The sequence below is a fragment of the Drosophila busckii genome, chromosome 2L (assembly GCF_011750605.1).
Source record: "Drosophila busckii strain San Diego stock center, stock number 13000-0081.31 chromosome 2L, ASM1175060v1, whole genome shotgun sequence".
Lineage (NCBI taxonomy): Eukaryota > Metazoa > Arthropoda > Insecta > Diptera > Drosophilidae > Drosophila > Drosophila busckii.
In genome coordinates, this window is record NC_046604.1 from 10,299,890 (window position 1) to 10,317,523 (window position 17,634).

The 17,634-nt window shown below is 37.2% G+C and overlaps 2 protein-coding genes across 7 annotated transcripts; one reads left to right on the top strand and one right to left on the bottom strand.

Annotated features, from left to right (window-relative positions):
- Window positions 1-276: 276 nt before the first annotated feature.
- LOC108594265 (LIM and SH3 domain protein Lasp) lies at window positions 277-11,872 on the bottom strand. Of its 6 annotated transcripts, none has more exons than XM_017979394.2 (9): window positions 11,111-11,872; window positions 3,859-3,921; window positions 3,644-3,782; window positions 2,957-3,071; window positions 2,670-2,897; window positions 1,896-2,225; window positions 867-1,345; window positions 659-782; window positions 279-589 (listed from the first exon to the last, which is right to left on the bottom strand). In XM_017979394.2, exons 1-9 carry the CDS (start codon window positions 11,184-11,186, stop codon window positions 455-457), a joined length of 1,689 nt encoding a protein of 562 aa, XP_017834883.2. In that variant the 5' UTR covers window positions 11,187-11,872; the 3' UTR covers window positions 279-454. The 6 variants fall into 6 exon arrangements, with proteins under 6 accessions (XP_017834880.2, XP_017834881.2, XP_017834883.2 ...); XM_017979393.2 differs by having other exon boundaries at window positions 2,553-2,897; XM_017979395.2 differs by having other exon boundaries at window positions 280-589; window positions 2,820-2,897.
- Window positions 11,873-13,949: 2,077 nt separating this feature from the next.
- On the top strand, window positions 13,950-16,349 carry LOC108603004. Its single transcript, XM_017991402.2, has 4 exons — window positions 13,950-13,972; window positions 14,286-14,381; window positions 14,497-15,745; window positions 16,275-16,349. The coding sequence occupies exons 2-3, from the start codon at window positions 14,308-14,310 to the stop codon at window positions 15,305-15,307; spliced, it is 885 nt and encodes a 294-aa protein (XP_017846891.1). The 5' UTR covers window positions 13,950-13,972; window positions 14,286-14,307; the 3' UTR covers window positions 15,308-15,745; window positions 16,275-16,349.
- Window positions 16,350-17,634: the final 1,285 nt, after the last annotated feature.

The window sequence follows — 17,634 nt, forward strand, 5'->3', positions numbered from 1 at the left end:
TATTTTCAGCACTGCAATGAAGGCATTCTTTAAAGAATGGTATAGCTCTTCCAATTGGAATACTATTAGATATATTTTATGCTTACATCTTGTCTTGTTTGTATAATTTGATTTAGCTACCTTAAGTTAAATTGTTTTGTCAAATGTGCACAGCTATATGTGTGTTGCTTACTGAAGCTGGTTAGTATAATTATGAATCTAAATTTGAATGTCAACTAATCATTTTTTCTTCTTTTTTACACAGCTTCAAACACAAGGCAGCGAAAGTTTTGGAATATGACTTCTTAACAGACATTTATTTGGAAAACCCATTAAGAGCTTAAATATAAGCACAAAATATTAAGTAATATAGCTTAACTACAAACTACACTAATGTTCAAACAGTTGTGAAGAAATCGTATTAAAATTGTATTGTGATTACAACAGTTGGTCAATATATTTGTATAGTATAAGGCTATGTTATGTTAATGACGTCACTACTGATGCGTGCACTTGTTGTCCTTGGATTTCTTTTTACGATCTTCACTTGAATTCGATCGGCGTGTACCTTGAATTGGCATGTAAGGCGGCGTGGGGCTGGCGCTTTGATCTGCAGTCATATCAAAAGTATATAGATTAGCATATAGTGTACAGTACAGCAGTTGCGTAGTTCAAATACATATATACCAAAGTGGCTGGACTTGGAGTATTTCATGTGCGGCGAGATGTCGTGACCGTGACCGTGACCATTGCTGGAGAGTGTGCTGTCATGGGAGCCCGCCTCGGAGCCATAATGCTCGGAGCTGCAAGGCAAATATTGTTCATTTATATATATACTATAAAGTCTAATAATAAAAATAAATCTATATAAAGCAGCTTTCATTTACCGCGTCATGGAATTGTGCGCCTGTTGCTGCTGCTGCTGCTGATGCACTGTCTCCGCAGCCAGATGCAAGGATATGGGCCGCTGTCCAGCTGGACGACAGCAGTCCACAGGCAGCGTATAGATGTCATCTTCGCCGCGATTCAGACTGCTGGCTGCTGCTGCCGCCGCCGCCAGTCGCTGCTGTCGCTGCATCGATCCGTGTGTGGAGGAGCCATCGCGCGTTAGACTCCCATTGGTCAGCAGTCCATTGGGCTGGCGTTGCTCGCGACTGCTGTTGAGCACATCAATGGGATTGGAGTAGGCTTCCACATCGATATCATGTGCAGGCGCCACTTGTTGTGAGCTGGACATGCAGTCCTGCGGCAATGAGAGCAGCGGTCCACAATGAGCGCCATTGCTGCCGCAGAGCAAACTATTATCCTTTTGCTGGGACTTACGCAAACGCGCCTTCTCCTTGGCACGCTTCGCTTTTGCTTTCTCCTGCAACAAGTGCAAAATTAGTGTCAAGTTTTTAAACAATCAATTTAAAAATAAGTTAGACATATGTGTAATTAAGAATTTCAGTTAAATGCACTTAACTAATTCTTTAATCTAAAGAAATTCTATGAAGTATAAATAATTTTGATTTAATTCTTTTGCAAAATAAAATTTGTTAAATATCGAATTCATTTGCATTATATCCAAACATTGTAACAAAGTAAATTTTATATACATTAAATTAAAAAAAAAGCATTAAGTAATGATTCAAGCAAAAATAATTTGAAGCATGACATGTATTTTAAAATTTATAAATATTTTTTAAAAGCTAAATTATTTGATTGCTGAAATTTGGCTTCATTATAATAAACAATAAATGGCCTATTACAATTAATTCGAAATAATTTACATAAATTCATTTTAACAAGCTATGCACGTTGAGAGTTTAGTCAATTGGCTCTCAATTTTTTCTCAAATTTATTATTAAAATAAAAATTGGATAAATGCAAGCAATTATTTCAGAGAAATTTAGCGAAAGTTGTTGTTCACTTACGCGCTCTTGCAACATCTTGGCCAGTTCCTTGTCCTGCGCTTCGATGGCCAGCATGCGATCGTGTTGCTCCTGCCGCACGCTGTCCTTGCTCTCAATCGCCTGCAGTCGTCGCGCCAGCAGCTCATCGCGCTGCTCCTGCTTGAGCTTCTGACTTATCTCGTGCAGCTCCTCGGGCGGCAATCCGATCTCGCGCAGACTCGCATAGTCACAGGGATCGACATAGAGCTCAATATCGTCCGCATGTTGCTGCATGTGACGCTCGGCAGCTTTCGATTTGTTGCCCAGCGCCAGATTGCCCACCATCTGATCGTATTTCTCCGGCGATAGTTTCTGAAATTTCGGTTCAGTTCTCAATAAGTTCTCATGTGAGGCAGAGCGCTGAGCAGCAACAACTGTTGTTGCTGTCGCTGCTGCTGCTGCTGCTGACATGTGGCGCACGCTGTCAGCAACATCAGCATAATCCACAAGCTCATCAATGTCTGCATCTTGCTGTAGCTGATGATTGATGTGTGATTGAGGTGTTGTGGATATGGATGTGGATGCAATGTTGTTGGTGCGACGTGATGGTGACTGATGATGTGCAAGATGAAAACGTGTTGGTGGTTGTTGCTGTTGCTGTGGTGTGGATGGCGCTGGCTCAGCATCAGCATCACTCACCATCAGCTGTTTATGTGCAAGTGTTTGTCTACTGGGTGTGATAGCTGCTGCTGCTGCTGCTGCTGCTGTTGCTGTTGCTGGCATATCTACAATATTTGGTATGAGCGATAGTCCTACATAATTGTCTGTTTGTGAAAAGTGTTGCTGCTGCAGCTGTAACTGTTGACTGTGATATCTAGCTTGCTGTGAAGTGCTGGGCTCAAGTTTGTCATTTGTTTGTTGTTGCTGCTGCTGCAGTTGTTGTTGCTGTTGTTGGCGTATACTTGCTTTGGCTGGTCGCGGCGGCGGACGACTCTTGTCACGTGTTGCTGGCGGTGGCACGGGCGGCAAGTTGACATAAATTTCCTGCAATTAGTTTAGCTTTATTATAAAATACACATACTTATGTTTAGATAAAGACGCACCTGCATTTTCTGCGCTATGAGCTCACTTTGTTGCAGCTCCTTTTGCTGTTGCTCCTGCAGATCGCGCTCCAGCTTCTCAGCAATTTCTTTGGCAATGCGCTTGTCATGCTCCTCTCTGCAAATTGGAAGTCAATTTTAATATAAGCATAAACAAATAGGCGGATATCAAAAATAGCAAAATATCAAAGCGCGATATAAGTTGAATATGATATAAGTTGATATAAGTTGAATATGAAATGCAGTAAAAATAATATCATAATAAATATAACATGAATAGTAACTTAGCATGTCATAATAAATGAATAACTAAATAATATTTACATTGAGTACTATAATCAATGACAGCTGCAACTTTTGTTTGGCAAATTCCAAATTTACCATAAAAAATAAATCTTGTCTTATGAATAAAATATACATATAATCTCATAAAATTATGAGGAAAATAATATAACTGCAAAAGGGAATTCTTTTCAACTTTAACTGGATGTTGTTAATACTTTTTGCTTAAAAATAAAACAAGAAAACAATAGCATCAATACCTTCAACTAATAAGCATGTGTAACTTGTATTAATTTACTTATAGTCAAGCGTCTAAGATTACAGCTTACTAAGAGTTGTAACGGAACAAATTGATAATCGTCTTAAGTGAGAGCTATGTGTCAGCTATGTAACTTTAAATATATTTACTGTTCTGTTAGGCGTCGGCGATAGGCTTCCACTTGTCGCTGTGCCTGCTCCTTCTCCTTGATCTGCTCATGCAATGCTGTGGGGAAATCTTCGCGCACCGTTGCATTCCTATAGCGATTGCCCTTATAAAAGTCGTTAACTATCCACACATAAAAGGCCAAGAGAAATTGTTAAGTACATTTGCTTAGCTTACAGTTTATGTGTAGCCAACTTACTCTCTTGTGACTGCAGCTTGTAGGCCAGTGCTCCATCCTCACGCACGAGCCATTCCTTGCACACTAAAAGAAAATAAAAGAGAAGTTATTAAGTCTGCTTTAATCAGCTTTTGATGGCTAATAAAGTGGCCAAGCTTCAGCAGCAGCAGCAGATGTGTGTGCCCTGTTGATTGCATGTCGTATAATGAAAGAAAAAAAAAATATACTAAATGATAACTGATATTTAATGCTCGGTCCAATCACTAAGCCTATCAAATTACACCTATATAGCAACCAAATGAAGCCCCCTAAGAGCGTTTGCTACTTAAGATCGCTAAAGAGATGAGTCACGTATCCAGAGATTGGGGCGAGTTGGCTACAAAACAAAGAAATTCCATTGAAGATGCACATGAGGTTCTTACACGGAAATAAGTAAAGGGGCATGTCAGCTTTTGATTGATACGATCTCTTTCTCTTTTTATGTGTGTGTGTGTGTGTTGATAAGCGAAAGCATGTTACAACAAAATTTATATTTCTTTAATTGTGTATTTGTATGTATCTGTGTCTGTTTATTTCTCGCCTGTCATTTATCATTAGACGCAGAGCAGTTGGTAATTGCATTGAGAGCCGCTGGGCTCGGGCTCTTGCGGCTTTTCTTAAAATGGAAAGTGACAGTCAAAAGTGCCTGAACTGCAGTTGCTGCCTCTGAATTTGTGGCAAGTATATGTGGCAAGCTAGTAAAATTGATTTATTGAGCTGTTAAATTGCCATACATAATTAAAACTCAACTTGTTGTTAAATGCGCACTTTGCATTTATAAATTTATGATGCAGATTTTGACACTGCAATAAATAAGTGAAGTCAGCAAGTCAGCTAAAGACATTAAACACAATATGTAATAATAAATTACAAGCTTAAAGCACTAAGAAATTAACTTATATTAAGCAATTCTCGATACTTGTAAGCAACTGCTTGTTTTAATTTGCCGATTTTTCTATATGAAATCAAAAGTAAACATTTTCTTTGCCCCCTTTTACTTTCCCAAGCATAAGTTTTTATCAAAACTGTCATCTACCCTCAACTTTGACTTAAACAAAGCTAATTTGTAGGCGCTATAAAAAAACATGAAGCAGTGTCCGGTTCGGTTAATTTGTCGCTGCATTGACACACAACTTGACATTTAAGATGCCCCTATATGTGCTTATCTTTTCACAATTTTCTAACCGCTGCACAATCGCTTTAACTGAAAGGTTCCTTGACTTTAAAGAACTGTCACTTGGCAATTAGCTGAACTCTGACCAATGCGGTCGAGACTGCAATTAGAGTAGCCAAGAAAGAAGAAGCGTAGCTGCACTAAATGAATTATGGAGGGGGAGGGGCAGCCAGCCAGCGCTTAATTAACTGCAATTTACGGTAGCTGCAAACCAGATTAAAAACTCGCTGAGAAGCGCAACTAAAAATTGCTCCAGATACGCGCACTTGCACACTTGCGGCTATAATCAATTTAGCTGTTTGCTTTTACCATTTGAATAGTAAGAGGGGAGAAAACAAGAAACTGCATAAGTAGACTTAAATATACAAACGTCTGTGCTCGTGCATATGATTTCCACAAAATTAGTATTTTTTTGTTTTTTGTCGATTCTTGGCTTTTGTTGCATTTGCTGCACCGTTCGGCGTGATTGCTGCTCAGGTTGAAGCGTTCGCCTCGTCTTACACGTTGGGGCAAATGTTTCTCTCTGTTTTATATTTTTTCTGTATTCTGACTGGTTTTTTGCTGAGCTCAGCATACGAGCACTTGCCCACCTCCCCCTCCCCAGCTACCTATAGCATATAGTTTGTAGTTTGTGTTTATTGCGCTTTCAGCATACATATTACTTTCAAAGTCTCTTGTTCTGTTGTTCTTTCGTTTTGCGCTTGGCTTTTGTTTTCATATTGCCCAGCAAATGTGCAACTTTTGATGCCCTGTAAACTGATCTCAGATGGGGTGGATTCTATAAATATTATTTTGAAATTAAAGCTCTAATGTTGTATTCCTTATTTCATCAAATAATGCAGTCAATCAAAACAATAATGAAAAATCTTAAGCTGATGAATGAAATAATTGAAATTCCTATTAAGAGAGATAAAAATGATTTAATACTATGCACTGTAATTTTATTGTTTAAAAGTAATATAATACTTCTTTATTCAAAATTCTTTAAAATGTTTTCGTTTTGTGGACAATAATAAATAATTGAAAAGTATAATAAACTGTATTGAAAACAATATACGAATATTAATGAATGTTAAATATTTTATGCTACAATAATTTTCTCATCGGTGTATCTTATTAGATCAATATTGCTTATGAGTTCCAATTCAAGTGTATACTCCCTATGCTTAAACAATTATAATACCAATTCGTTATTATGCACAACGGGGCAAGCAAATAAAAAATAGTTGAAAAAAAACGTATTGTAAGCTTCGACTTTAGGTTGGTCAAGAAATGTTGAAATTAACTTACTGTGCTTTTGCCGCTGCCCGTTAAATAACACAATATAGTCATACATATATGTACATATATAATTACAAAGTGCTATTTTTTGTAGTTTGGTTCAATAGTCGCAGGAAATGAGCAAAGCCGTAAAACTCTCGACGCAAATATGTCGAAAAGAATTTTTATTTATGTGCTTTGTTAAGATTCGCAGCTGCCGCTTCAATAATGCACTCCAACGAAGTTGGGCAAATAATGTTATTTCCGTCTTCAATACTTATGGTAGTCGACTCATTGATAAGCAAGGTAGCATATCAGACAGCGACAAAAACAATTTTAGTGACAGCTGATTTATTGTTTATCTTTAGACTGCGTACCTCACTTTACCTGAGACTGAAACGAGTTTTGTTTTTTATATTTTTTGCGCCATATAACAGTTAACCTCTGGCACAATGAGTTGACACCCATTCTACGCTTTGCCTGCAATGTGGGTCGCAAACAGTTTATTGACTTGGCCAAAAAAATAAGAACAACAACAAGGGGTTAGTAAGCCATCGGAGCATGCGACTGATGCGTCATGCAAATGAATTTCACACGAATTTCGATTGTCATCCATATGTTGTGTGTTAATTGCTTGTCGATTGCAAAAATTGTTTGCATAAATAATAGCCAAGTTTACAATAGAAAGCATTGAGAGCAAAGTAAGTTGAATATTTTTAGAAATAACAACCATCGGACTCAAATGAAATAGTAGAAATTGTATTGATGCCCAAAATAAAGCGAGAAATATAATTCTGAAGACCCTAAACGAAAGCATTAAAGAAATTCTTTACAAATTTGTGTATCCTAGTTAATAAGCTTTATATTAAACAAAATTTTATAATTCTTGGGGTAGGCGATAATAAAACTTGATCACTACATCAATTATTTACTTAATATTTTATGCAAAACTTTGAATTTATTTGTAATCTCTTAGATCGGTAACAATAACCCTTTCAAAGCTCTCGATATTTCTAGTAGCTCTTGGCCCAAATTGCAATGGCAGCCACATGCAAATTAGTTTTGCGGCTAGGGCTAAGACCTAGACCTGAACCCACAAGAGATGCCAGACACTTGATTAACCTTCAGCTTGCATTCAATTACAATTGGCAGTGCAATGGGTTTTCCAAGTGTTGTACCGTTTGTTTTGTGGCCGCAATTGTGGGGCTTCCATCAATGATTTTTTTTCCCAGCTGGCTTTCCATTTCAGTCTTTCACTCGCCCTGCATGAATGATTCGGTTGTGGGTCTTGGGATTCGCGTGATAAGTTACATATGGCAAAAGCAGCTAATCACGTTGCATCTGCATAACATATGAAAATTGAAAAGGAAGCGCAGCAAATTGGAAAGCCGTTTTGTCTTTGTAATATTGTATGAAAATTTTTATAGAAAGAGACTCAGAGCAGGAAAAATGCCGACGACTCTTGCATTGATTAGTGTCGGAAAGTGGAAAAACCTGACTCAAGGTTGTTGAACATGCCACACTGAGACGCAACAAGAAAACCAAAAAAAAAAAAACTATAGTAGAAAGAGATAGGTAGAGAGAGAAGACTACATATGTGTGTGTATGTATTAGTGGCTGACAGTGCGACGCCAACGCCAATGCCAGCGTTGACTATTTGAATGTTGCAGCTGATGGATACACACTAAACAACAAATCGTCATCATTAATAATGATCACTTTAGGCTACAACACACACACACACATACATATACACATATGCAACATGCATATGTATTTGGTTAGCAAGCATTGACCTTAGCCACGGCCATGGCTACTCCTTCATGTTAAGAAGCTGCAAGCTGTGGGAAGAATTGAGCTCATTATGCCGGCATTTTAAAAGTTTTCAATGAAAACGAAAAAAACAAACAAATTTACAAACTAGTTTCTGCTAAAGTTTAACTTGCAGCTTAGTTTGTTTGACTTCAACTTCGATTGATTGATTAATTGATTGCTTGAAGCACACATTTAACTCTAGGCTCAGCTTAGCGATGCGGCCAGTGAAAAATTAGCGTAATTTCATTTCATTTCTAATTTTATGGCCGCATCTCAAGCGTTTACTAAACTCATTATGAACCTTGCCAACTTTCACTTCAAATTGCGGCTAATATGAATATTTATATTCATATATAATTGCCTTAGGCTGAAGTAGTTTTAGTTCCGTTGTGGTTCCGGTATTCCAAAAAATTTTAAATGGCAGTCGTTACGTTTATGATTTTTGCATTTGAGCTGGTCAACTACAGATTTTTGTTATAGCCATAATAATAAAGAAAATAAATATTAAATGTTTATAAAAAAATCTAATAATTTACATGTAAGTGCTCAGTTATCTATAAGAAATCCTTTAAACTAAAATTAGCAACAGGAGTCTCTTCAAAGTTCAACAAATAAATATTTTAAAAAATATTTCCAATTGCTCAAATTTTTCAGATTGTTTTTAAATGTCTTTATATGTCATATATTGATTGCTAAATAAAATTAAAATCAATACATTTTTCATACCACATTTTTATTTTATAAATTGAAACTCAAAATTTATTCATAGCAAGGACTCATGCTATATAATAAATGCTGTAAGATTTTGATCGTAATCGATTTCGACTGTTTTATATTTATTTTATGCTGTTTTTTCTTCATCTTTATCTATTTTCAATGAGGATCTGATAAAATAATTTTTTAACAGCCAACAGCTTAAGTTTTAAAGTTTATACTGCATTTAAAATTGGAAATCCTTTGAATGTTGAAAACAATTACGTGTATGTAGGTAGCATGGGTTGGCATTTAGGTGCCAGCTGAAAGCTAAAAACCAAGTGGAGGCCTCTTTCTGGCACTTGCACATCCTGTCACCGACAAGTGAATCATGCCTAGCATGCAACAGCAGCAGCAGCAGCAGCAGCAACTGAAGCAGCAATGGCTACAAATGCCACAAAGAGCTGCAGAGTAAAGTGAGGCAGTTCAGGCATCTCGTCATGCAACTGTCGACTGCGTTGCGCACCTTATAGGCCACCTCTCGCCCCCGCTACGCCTTCTTGCAGTTGCAGTTTGTCAGTCAACGGGCGCAAAAAAGAAAAAGAGGCCAGCGGTTGAGTGCCAGCCTCGATGGCTTCAGCTGCAAGCTACACAAACTGCAAAACTGAAAACTGGGGAACTACAAACTGGGCACTAAGCAGCACAAAGGGGGCAGGAGTAGGGCTTTGGAGTTGCTGCCGCTGCTGCTGCTTAGTGGCTGCTGTGGGGGTCTTTTGTCTTTTGTTATGCGTGCTTGGGCGCAAATGAAGCGGCGGTTTGACTTAAGGAGCCAACAACGCCAGCGGGGACAGAACGAGAGGCAAGAGACGAGAGCAAGGCAGTCAGGCCGACAGGCAGTCAGGCCGTCATTCTTTTAGTTTCCCGTCCAGCTCAGCGTCAGCTGTTGTGCATTGCACGCGTGTGTATCTTTAAGATACACACACACATACACGAACTGCAAATTGCAAACAGTTTCTGTTTTCAATATATTTTTTTTTCTGTGCTCATTTGTGTTTTTCTTTTTTTGCATGTCTAGTCATTAAATGGCATGTTGAGTGCTCGCGGCACTTTTTGCACCTCAGATATTTATGTAGACGACTTATGCACAAAAGCAGATTTTCCCTTTCAATTTCAAACTATAACAGAGTCGGAGCGCGCTCTCTCAGTTTTGTTTATTTTCGGTGGAAATTTCTTTTTACACAAACTGTTCGCTTTATGTTTTTGATGTTGTTTGTTTGCTGCCGTTGAACTGCTGTCAGTTCACTGTTTTTGTTTATCTCACATGCCCTACCAAATATATATAAATGTGTGTATAAAAAGACTTTCAAAACACCAAAAATTGTGCTCGAGAAAGTTCGCTCTCTTAATATTATTATTAGTTTTAAGCAAATCAAGTGGATTAGCATAACAACGTTTCATTGTCATAGCTGCTGCTGCTGTAAGACTTTTTATAATTGATTGCGGTTTCCATCAGTCGTTGCCTTCGGGCGCTTTTCTTCATTGTGTGCTCAATTTTGAAAACTGTCTGTGAAATGAAGTAACAATCATATGCGACTTTTGTTTATTATGTCTACACCAAAAGGGGAAGATTGCTCAAATTTATGCAATCTTGAGTGTGAGCAGATATTTTATGGATACGCTTGCTTATAGCAGTTCGCATGTCATAAACAAAGAATATTTGCGGCTAAATTGCCGATCATTAAACAATTTCTTGCTAAGTTTTTTTTTTTATAGGTTGGTAGCTTTAGTCATTAATTCATTTGAAAGTGTCAAGTATTTTAGCAAACTAAATGTAAAGTGGATCAATCACATACGAATTTAAGTCTGTTAGTTACTTATAGATTAGTAACATACATTAGTATGTAAACTCATTTTTTTGCTTTTTGTATTGCTTTTTATATATTTACTACCTCTTAATATTTTTGCTTTTAAAAACGATACACATTAGTTGATAAAATGTTATGCAAATGCAAAATCTTGGTCATCAAAAATACATTGTTAAACACTTTATTTTTTTGTTTTAAATTAAGTGAGTAAATTAATACTCAATGAGGCATTTCCTGTTTACCTCTCACTCTTGTATTGTGAAATTTTAACTCACCCTAACTCTGGTTTGGAACAAGTCTTTCATGCCTAAGCCAATCAATTTTTCAAAATAATGCGCTGCTTATTCAGGTTCAAGGAACACAAGCGCTGAACAAATTCTCTTGGTTGAGTTGCTTTTATTGTTCTTGTTGTTGTTGTTGTGCTTACCCTCATTAACATGTCCTGATCGGGGCAGTGATTCTTTTTTGGGCACGGCGGCCGCTGTTGTGGTGAAATTATTCATCTTGTTTTTATCTCGAGAGTTTTGCTCTCAATTTTGAGTTGCTGTTGTTGTTGTTGTTGCGCTTAAACAGGTGTTAAAATTATGAGCCCAAGGACGTTGCGTTCTTGTTTTTGTTTTTGTTTTTATGCTAAGTATTTAACGCTACTCTGGGTTTCAATTTCAGCTTGAGCTTCCAGTTGAGCGGAGCGTATCAACAGCAACAACTCTCGCTCTTGTTGCTGCTGCTGCTGCTGCTGTGGCTGTGGCTGTTGCTCTAACTTGTTGAAAGAGCGCGTCGCTTGTAGAAATATATCTAACTTGTTTTTGTTGCTCTCATTGTTGTCGCTTGTGTTTTAGAAATTTAATTCACTTAATTGCGTCGCACGTTTAAATTGTTGTGGAGCTGTGTAGCATCCACTTGCGTTTAACTATGCTGCTGGCTACTTGCAACGCATTTCACTTTCACACCACGCCGATTTAGTTTATACATTTTTTATACCAACAAAACACTAGCAAAACATTAACACACACACACTAGCAACACAACGCGTGAGCTCTCGACCAGCTGCAATTTTGTACAGAAAAGAACTGAAACTCGTCGGTTTGTGGCTTCAGATAATTGGCCATCCACTACACTCTGGGCAAGCGTCCACGTCCAGCTGAGTCGTCAACGTTGACGCGCTCGCAGCCTCATGCAACAGCGAAAGCCGCTCAACGAATGCCAGTGTTTTCAACGTTCACAATTCAAAAGATATTTAACGCATACAGATGCAACTGTGCGGCACACAGATACTTTTTGAACGCTCTCTCTCTCTCTCTCTCCCGCTCAGCTTGGCTTGCTCGCAACCAGGGCTGCCAATCCAGTTATTTTTATACGCTTTGGCATTTTTTATGAAAATGGAAATGAGTATCGTGAAGTTGTGCAAAGGGATGTAACATAACTTAACATGTAAAGTGTATATAAAGTATAAATATTCTTGATCTGAGCTATATATGTTACAAAGAGAGCAAAAAACCAGAGAATATCAGAGCTAAAGACACCAAATTAGTTGTGTAAATACTTCCATTTCCAAAACAGTTTGCTTTTAATTTCAATAAAATATTTTCCAACTCCCTGACCGATAATATTTATTAAAAAATTAGCTACATTCTAGTTTTAATTGGAAGCTCAGCTCGGTAGGCGATAAGCAAATGCAAATATTTTGAAACTTGGTTAAATGCTTGGTTTGAAACTTTGCTTTCAATAAGTTACGTCACGTAACTTACGTGCTAGGTTGTGGTAGGTGGTAAATTTTGTTTGCTTTGGTGCATTGGTCCAGTGTGAGTGAGGTGAATTGCGAAAATTGAGCGCAATATTTTGAGCGCAAAGGGCGACTATGGCAATGTCTATTTTTGTATATCGATAATCGATAATCAATTGTTTAAATTGTTATACTTATATCTATATTTATTTCTATATTATATTTATATTATAAGTTTTGAATTAAATACATTGTTTCATATAAACAAATTTAAATTGAATAGAATTGACTGTTTCTTTTCTTCGTTGAGTACCCGTTACGCGCAGAAATTCAAATTACACGAGTTGCCATACTGCATAAAAATTATTTATGAAAATTTGCTTCCGTTTCAATAGATGGCGTAGCAAACTTGTTTGATTTTCATAAATACAACCGATTTTAGTTTGAGACGCTGCTAAGTTGGTATTTTCATACTAAAGGAATCATGATGCTGAAAAATTAAAATATCAGGCAGCTATCGATCGCTATCTTGACAGCGGCAGCCTAAGTAGTGTATGGATTTTTTATATTGGAGCGCATTACAAACTGCCAATATATAAATTATGTACTAATTTTAACTTACAGTAGAAGCATATATTGTTGAGACCAAATAGTTTGTTATGTTAAATAATATAACGATAAACAGATATTAAATATTTTGCGTCAATTTATAACTATATTGCTATTAACTTTAAGTTTATAAACTTAAAAGAGACGGGCTGTTCAATATCCTGCGATGTCAACTTCTTTAAGCCCGCTGCAAGTTTTTGCCGCATCAATTGTTGTTATTATCTGCACTCTGCGCTCCTCCTCCCCGCTTTCCATAAACATCTTCACTCACTGCAAACAAAGATTTAAAGTTTAGACTTCAACTGCATTTAATAGTTAGACTAGTTAGTGAAAAACCTTGGCTCCAGATTGAGCATGGATTGTGTAGTGAGTCCAGGATGATGATGATAGTTTCTGTCCAATGATCTTCAGCAGCAAAGCTATTTTTGCAAACTGCGAGCCTCTGTGGCTCTAAAAAGCAAAACACATTATAACAATTAAAAAATAGCTTAAGCTACTTAAGCTTACGCGCTGCGATAGCAATTTATAAACAAAATCCAACAGTTGAGCATTCATAAATAAAAAGTAAATTACGAAATAAGTTAGAATTTAAGACTCTAAACAATATAATAATGTATTGTAAAGAATTATTTCATTGCAAAGACTCTTCATTTTTAAAAATGAATTAAGCTGGACGAGCTTAAACTTTTCTTTGATAATGCTTAATTGAAAGTTTTTTTTATTTTCTTATTATTTTAAAACATATATAAAATGAAATATGAAATAAATAATAAAACCGTTAGCTAAGTTAAGTATTATTTAATATTAAACAAATTTTTGGTAAATTTTTTTTGAAAATGGTACAAAGTGGTAATCGTGCCAAAAGAGCTAAACAAGTGCTAAATATTCAAATATTCAATCAAAAAATATCAATTGCAAAAAAATGAGTTCGACATCAGACTTTGGTGATCTAATTGTGTAAGTAGTACATACATAATATTATTATAATATCTATAACTATATGGGTATAGGTCTGACTAGCTTCTGCCAGTCATTCTATTTCGAATGACACTACTTCTTTTATTCCGCCACCACGACATACAAGCTTCAACTGTCGAGATGGCGTAGTGAGTAGAGTAGCAGGATAGATATTAAGCGGGAGATTCGTGTTCGATTCCCGGTTGCTGTGCAATGCAAATTTCTTTTTCTTTTTTTTTTTTTAAATTTAATTTTATATTTTCTTTCCTTATATATATTTATATTTTATTGCATTTTTATTAAATTATTTCAGAGCTGGTACAATAACAGCAGCAATGCTTATCGATTTCGTCCCCATTAAAAATGCGGCTTACAAGGTGGAACAAGCCGTGCAGTACATGGCCCACAGGTAAGTTAATTTATTCACAAAAATCCTAGGAATTTAAATTGTCATACAATTATTTTATTATTTTTATTATTATTAATTACAAATATGGGCAAATATAAATATAAAAATATTACAGGCAGTCGCAAAATCCTGCTGGGTATAGGCGGTGCCGGGAAGCCGGGCAGGTTGATTCAAGGAACAACCTGTTGACATTCAACAAGGGGTGTTTTTATTTATTATTAGATGAGATTTTTGTACCCAGCCATTCAATAGGCACAAATATTGGCGTGCTCATGGCTGCTGTCATGACCATCGATGGGAAATACACGACTCCCTTATATTCGGTGATTCACGCAAGTGATTCACCTACAAATTACCACATAGCTTCGGTAATACAGATCTGCGTGGATGAAATCCGAAAGGTGGGCAGGGAGAATGAATTCATTGCCATCATCACTGATGGCAATGCTGTAAATTTTGCAGGCATTGATCAGGTAGCTCTAGATACCCGTCGCTCACTAGTGAGCCTATACTGTTTCACGCATTTAAAAAATATTTGGTATAGGACAGATGCGAGGTCGAAAGACATTCATCTGGAAGGCGTTTACCTTCGGCAAGTTTGGGAGCAGGATAAATTTGAAGAAGAGTTAGAGAAAGCCAAAATTCAGTCGCTTAGTGAGGCGGATGAGCCGAGGTACTGCCCGCTTATTGAGAAGCAATATAGTAATATAGAAAGATGCTTGCAGAAAATGTTTTCCAATGAATGTCTCCACGCTAATGTACAATATGCAAATAACGACCGGATTGAGCACATCGGTTCTATATATAAGAAAGTATTCCAAAAAATTCATCAAATTGAAACGGATCATTCTTTATTCGATACCGAGTACAAAGTCCGTGCCTATTATCACGACATATTGAAGTGTCTCTCAAGGATAATATATTAATATTGAACTTGTTGAGGCACTTCAATATGTTGTGGTTATGGTGGTCGTTATTTGCATGTCTAAGTTAGTTGTTAGGGTATTCATTGGTAAACATTTTCTGTCAGTAAGCGGGTGGCGAAACACGTATAGGCCAATCAATTTTAATTCCTATATCATTTCGTCCAATTTTTGGAAAATTTTCTCTCAATAATAATAGTATTTATCTACCTATCTTAAAGCATTCTCCAAGTTTCCATGTTAGCGTGTATTTCCACGCGGAAAATGCCTTCCAAAATTTTCTTAGTGGGGTCTCTGTTAAATCTCTGATTTAACCACGAATTATCCAATAAGGATTTCCAGTTAGAGTACAATTTCTCATCTCAATAATAGGTAGAAACTGCCCCCTAGGTCATGTGTAATCAACCTGCCCGGTACGCAAATTGGATGCTGACTATTGAGGTGAGATATATAAAATTATATAATATAAATATGGTTTGATAAACTGCAATTAATTATAGTTTAAGTAACATAAATATATATATGCAGAGCTGCCAACTGCTTTATATGCTTGAAGTTACTTTAGTACTCTCCACTCTTCTCTTTCCCACCTCTTCTATGCTTTTATACAAACAATTATATGTAGTACTCTTCTTCTTACTTCACACTTCTCTTTCCCCCTCTGCTCAGCTGTTAGAACAACAACATACTGTCATCTCTACTCTACATATATATATTGTAGCGAATATTAGCCGTTTGGTGGGCCCACAAGATCTTTTTGGGTCCGAGCTATGCTACGGTTGGCCGAGCGGTGGCAATCTTTTAGGTCAGTTTAGGCGGTAGGCGGTTGAGCGAGAGAGCGGGTTCGATTTCTCGCAACGTTAGGCACAGTCGATAAATAAATCACTAACACACTTTAAATGTTTAGTTTAGTTAGCATTTATTTTAAGATGGTTCCAGATTTCTTAGATTAATTTATTGTTTATTGAAGTGTGATGCGCGTCTGGTCAGCACGATGCCCGGAAGGAAAAGAGAAAAAGCCAGGGACGGGAAGCGCCCAGGGCTAGACGCTTAAATAGCGCCCAGGGACAAGAGAACCAGGGCTAGGTCCTCTAAGTGCCCGATCGATACAGAGCTTTCCGTGGTGGTAGGCTGATCCCACCGAGCTCCTCTTTCCCCATCTGCTCAGCTGTTAGAGAAACAACATACTGTCATCTCTACCCTACATATATATGTATATTACAAAAGACAATAAAAATATATTTTCTTAATACATTTCACTATATTTGCAGGCAGAAGAAAAATGACCGGAGCAAATGGCCAAGGGCTAAGAACAAAGCTTTATGTGTTTGGGGTGGCTATGATTTGAATAATGTGGTAAGGACATTGCAGGCCAGTTATTTCGGTTTTAAATTACCTTCTAATATTTTCGCAGGTCTATCGTTTTGCACTGCCCCTAAGCGAGGACTCACAATGACAACTGATGTAGGCGTCTAGCAGAGCATAAAACATTTTACCAAGGCGCAACCAATTCATTAATTGCTTTTGGTGGCATTATGATGAGCTTAGCGCGTTTTTCCAAACTATCCGATCGCATATTTGCCTTTGAACTGATACTCTATCCACGCACTTGCCATATACGGATCAATCAGGTGCTCACCGCTGTGGATAGCTTTCTTCTCAATTTCCAGGTGAGAGTTCAACAGTTTTTTAACATATAAACAATAAATAAATCTGTGAATTGCTAGGCACGTCGTCGCATAGGCCAAAACTACAATGCTTATCGGTAGACCAAAATGGAGTTGCAGCATCTGCACAATGGACAACTTAATGCAATTGGGCTTATCCTATTAGTCAGCCAAGTCAATGCGCCAAGTGCTCCAATTATGACCGCCGGACTATGTGTGCAAGTGTCCAACGGCCAGTGATTTCTGCATTAGCTGTGGCTGTAATACTCATTCCACGTGCACAGAGCGTTCGGGCAAGTGCGATCTGTGTCAGCTGTGGACAGGCGAGCGCAATGGACATGACAAATCAGGATTTGGTGAGTGATCTATACAAATATATATCCCGATCTATGTAGAAAGATTGGTTAAAACAGTTTAGAATTATTTACATAATATTTGTTATTAATTTGATTCCCTGACTTACAGGGCATCTGCAATGTGAATTATGACGAGTGATACTGCAAGGAAAATACACAAGGCCTCAAATGCGACAGCTGTGCACCTGGCTATTATGGCGATCGTTTTGCTTAACTTTCACTCACAGCAACAAAAGCATTTAAATATATGTAAGTATAGTAACAACAATGAGAACAATATCATATTATTAACTGCTCTCATGACGTC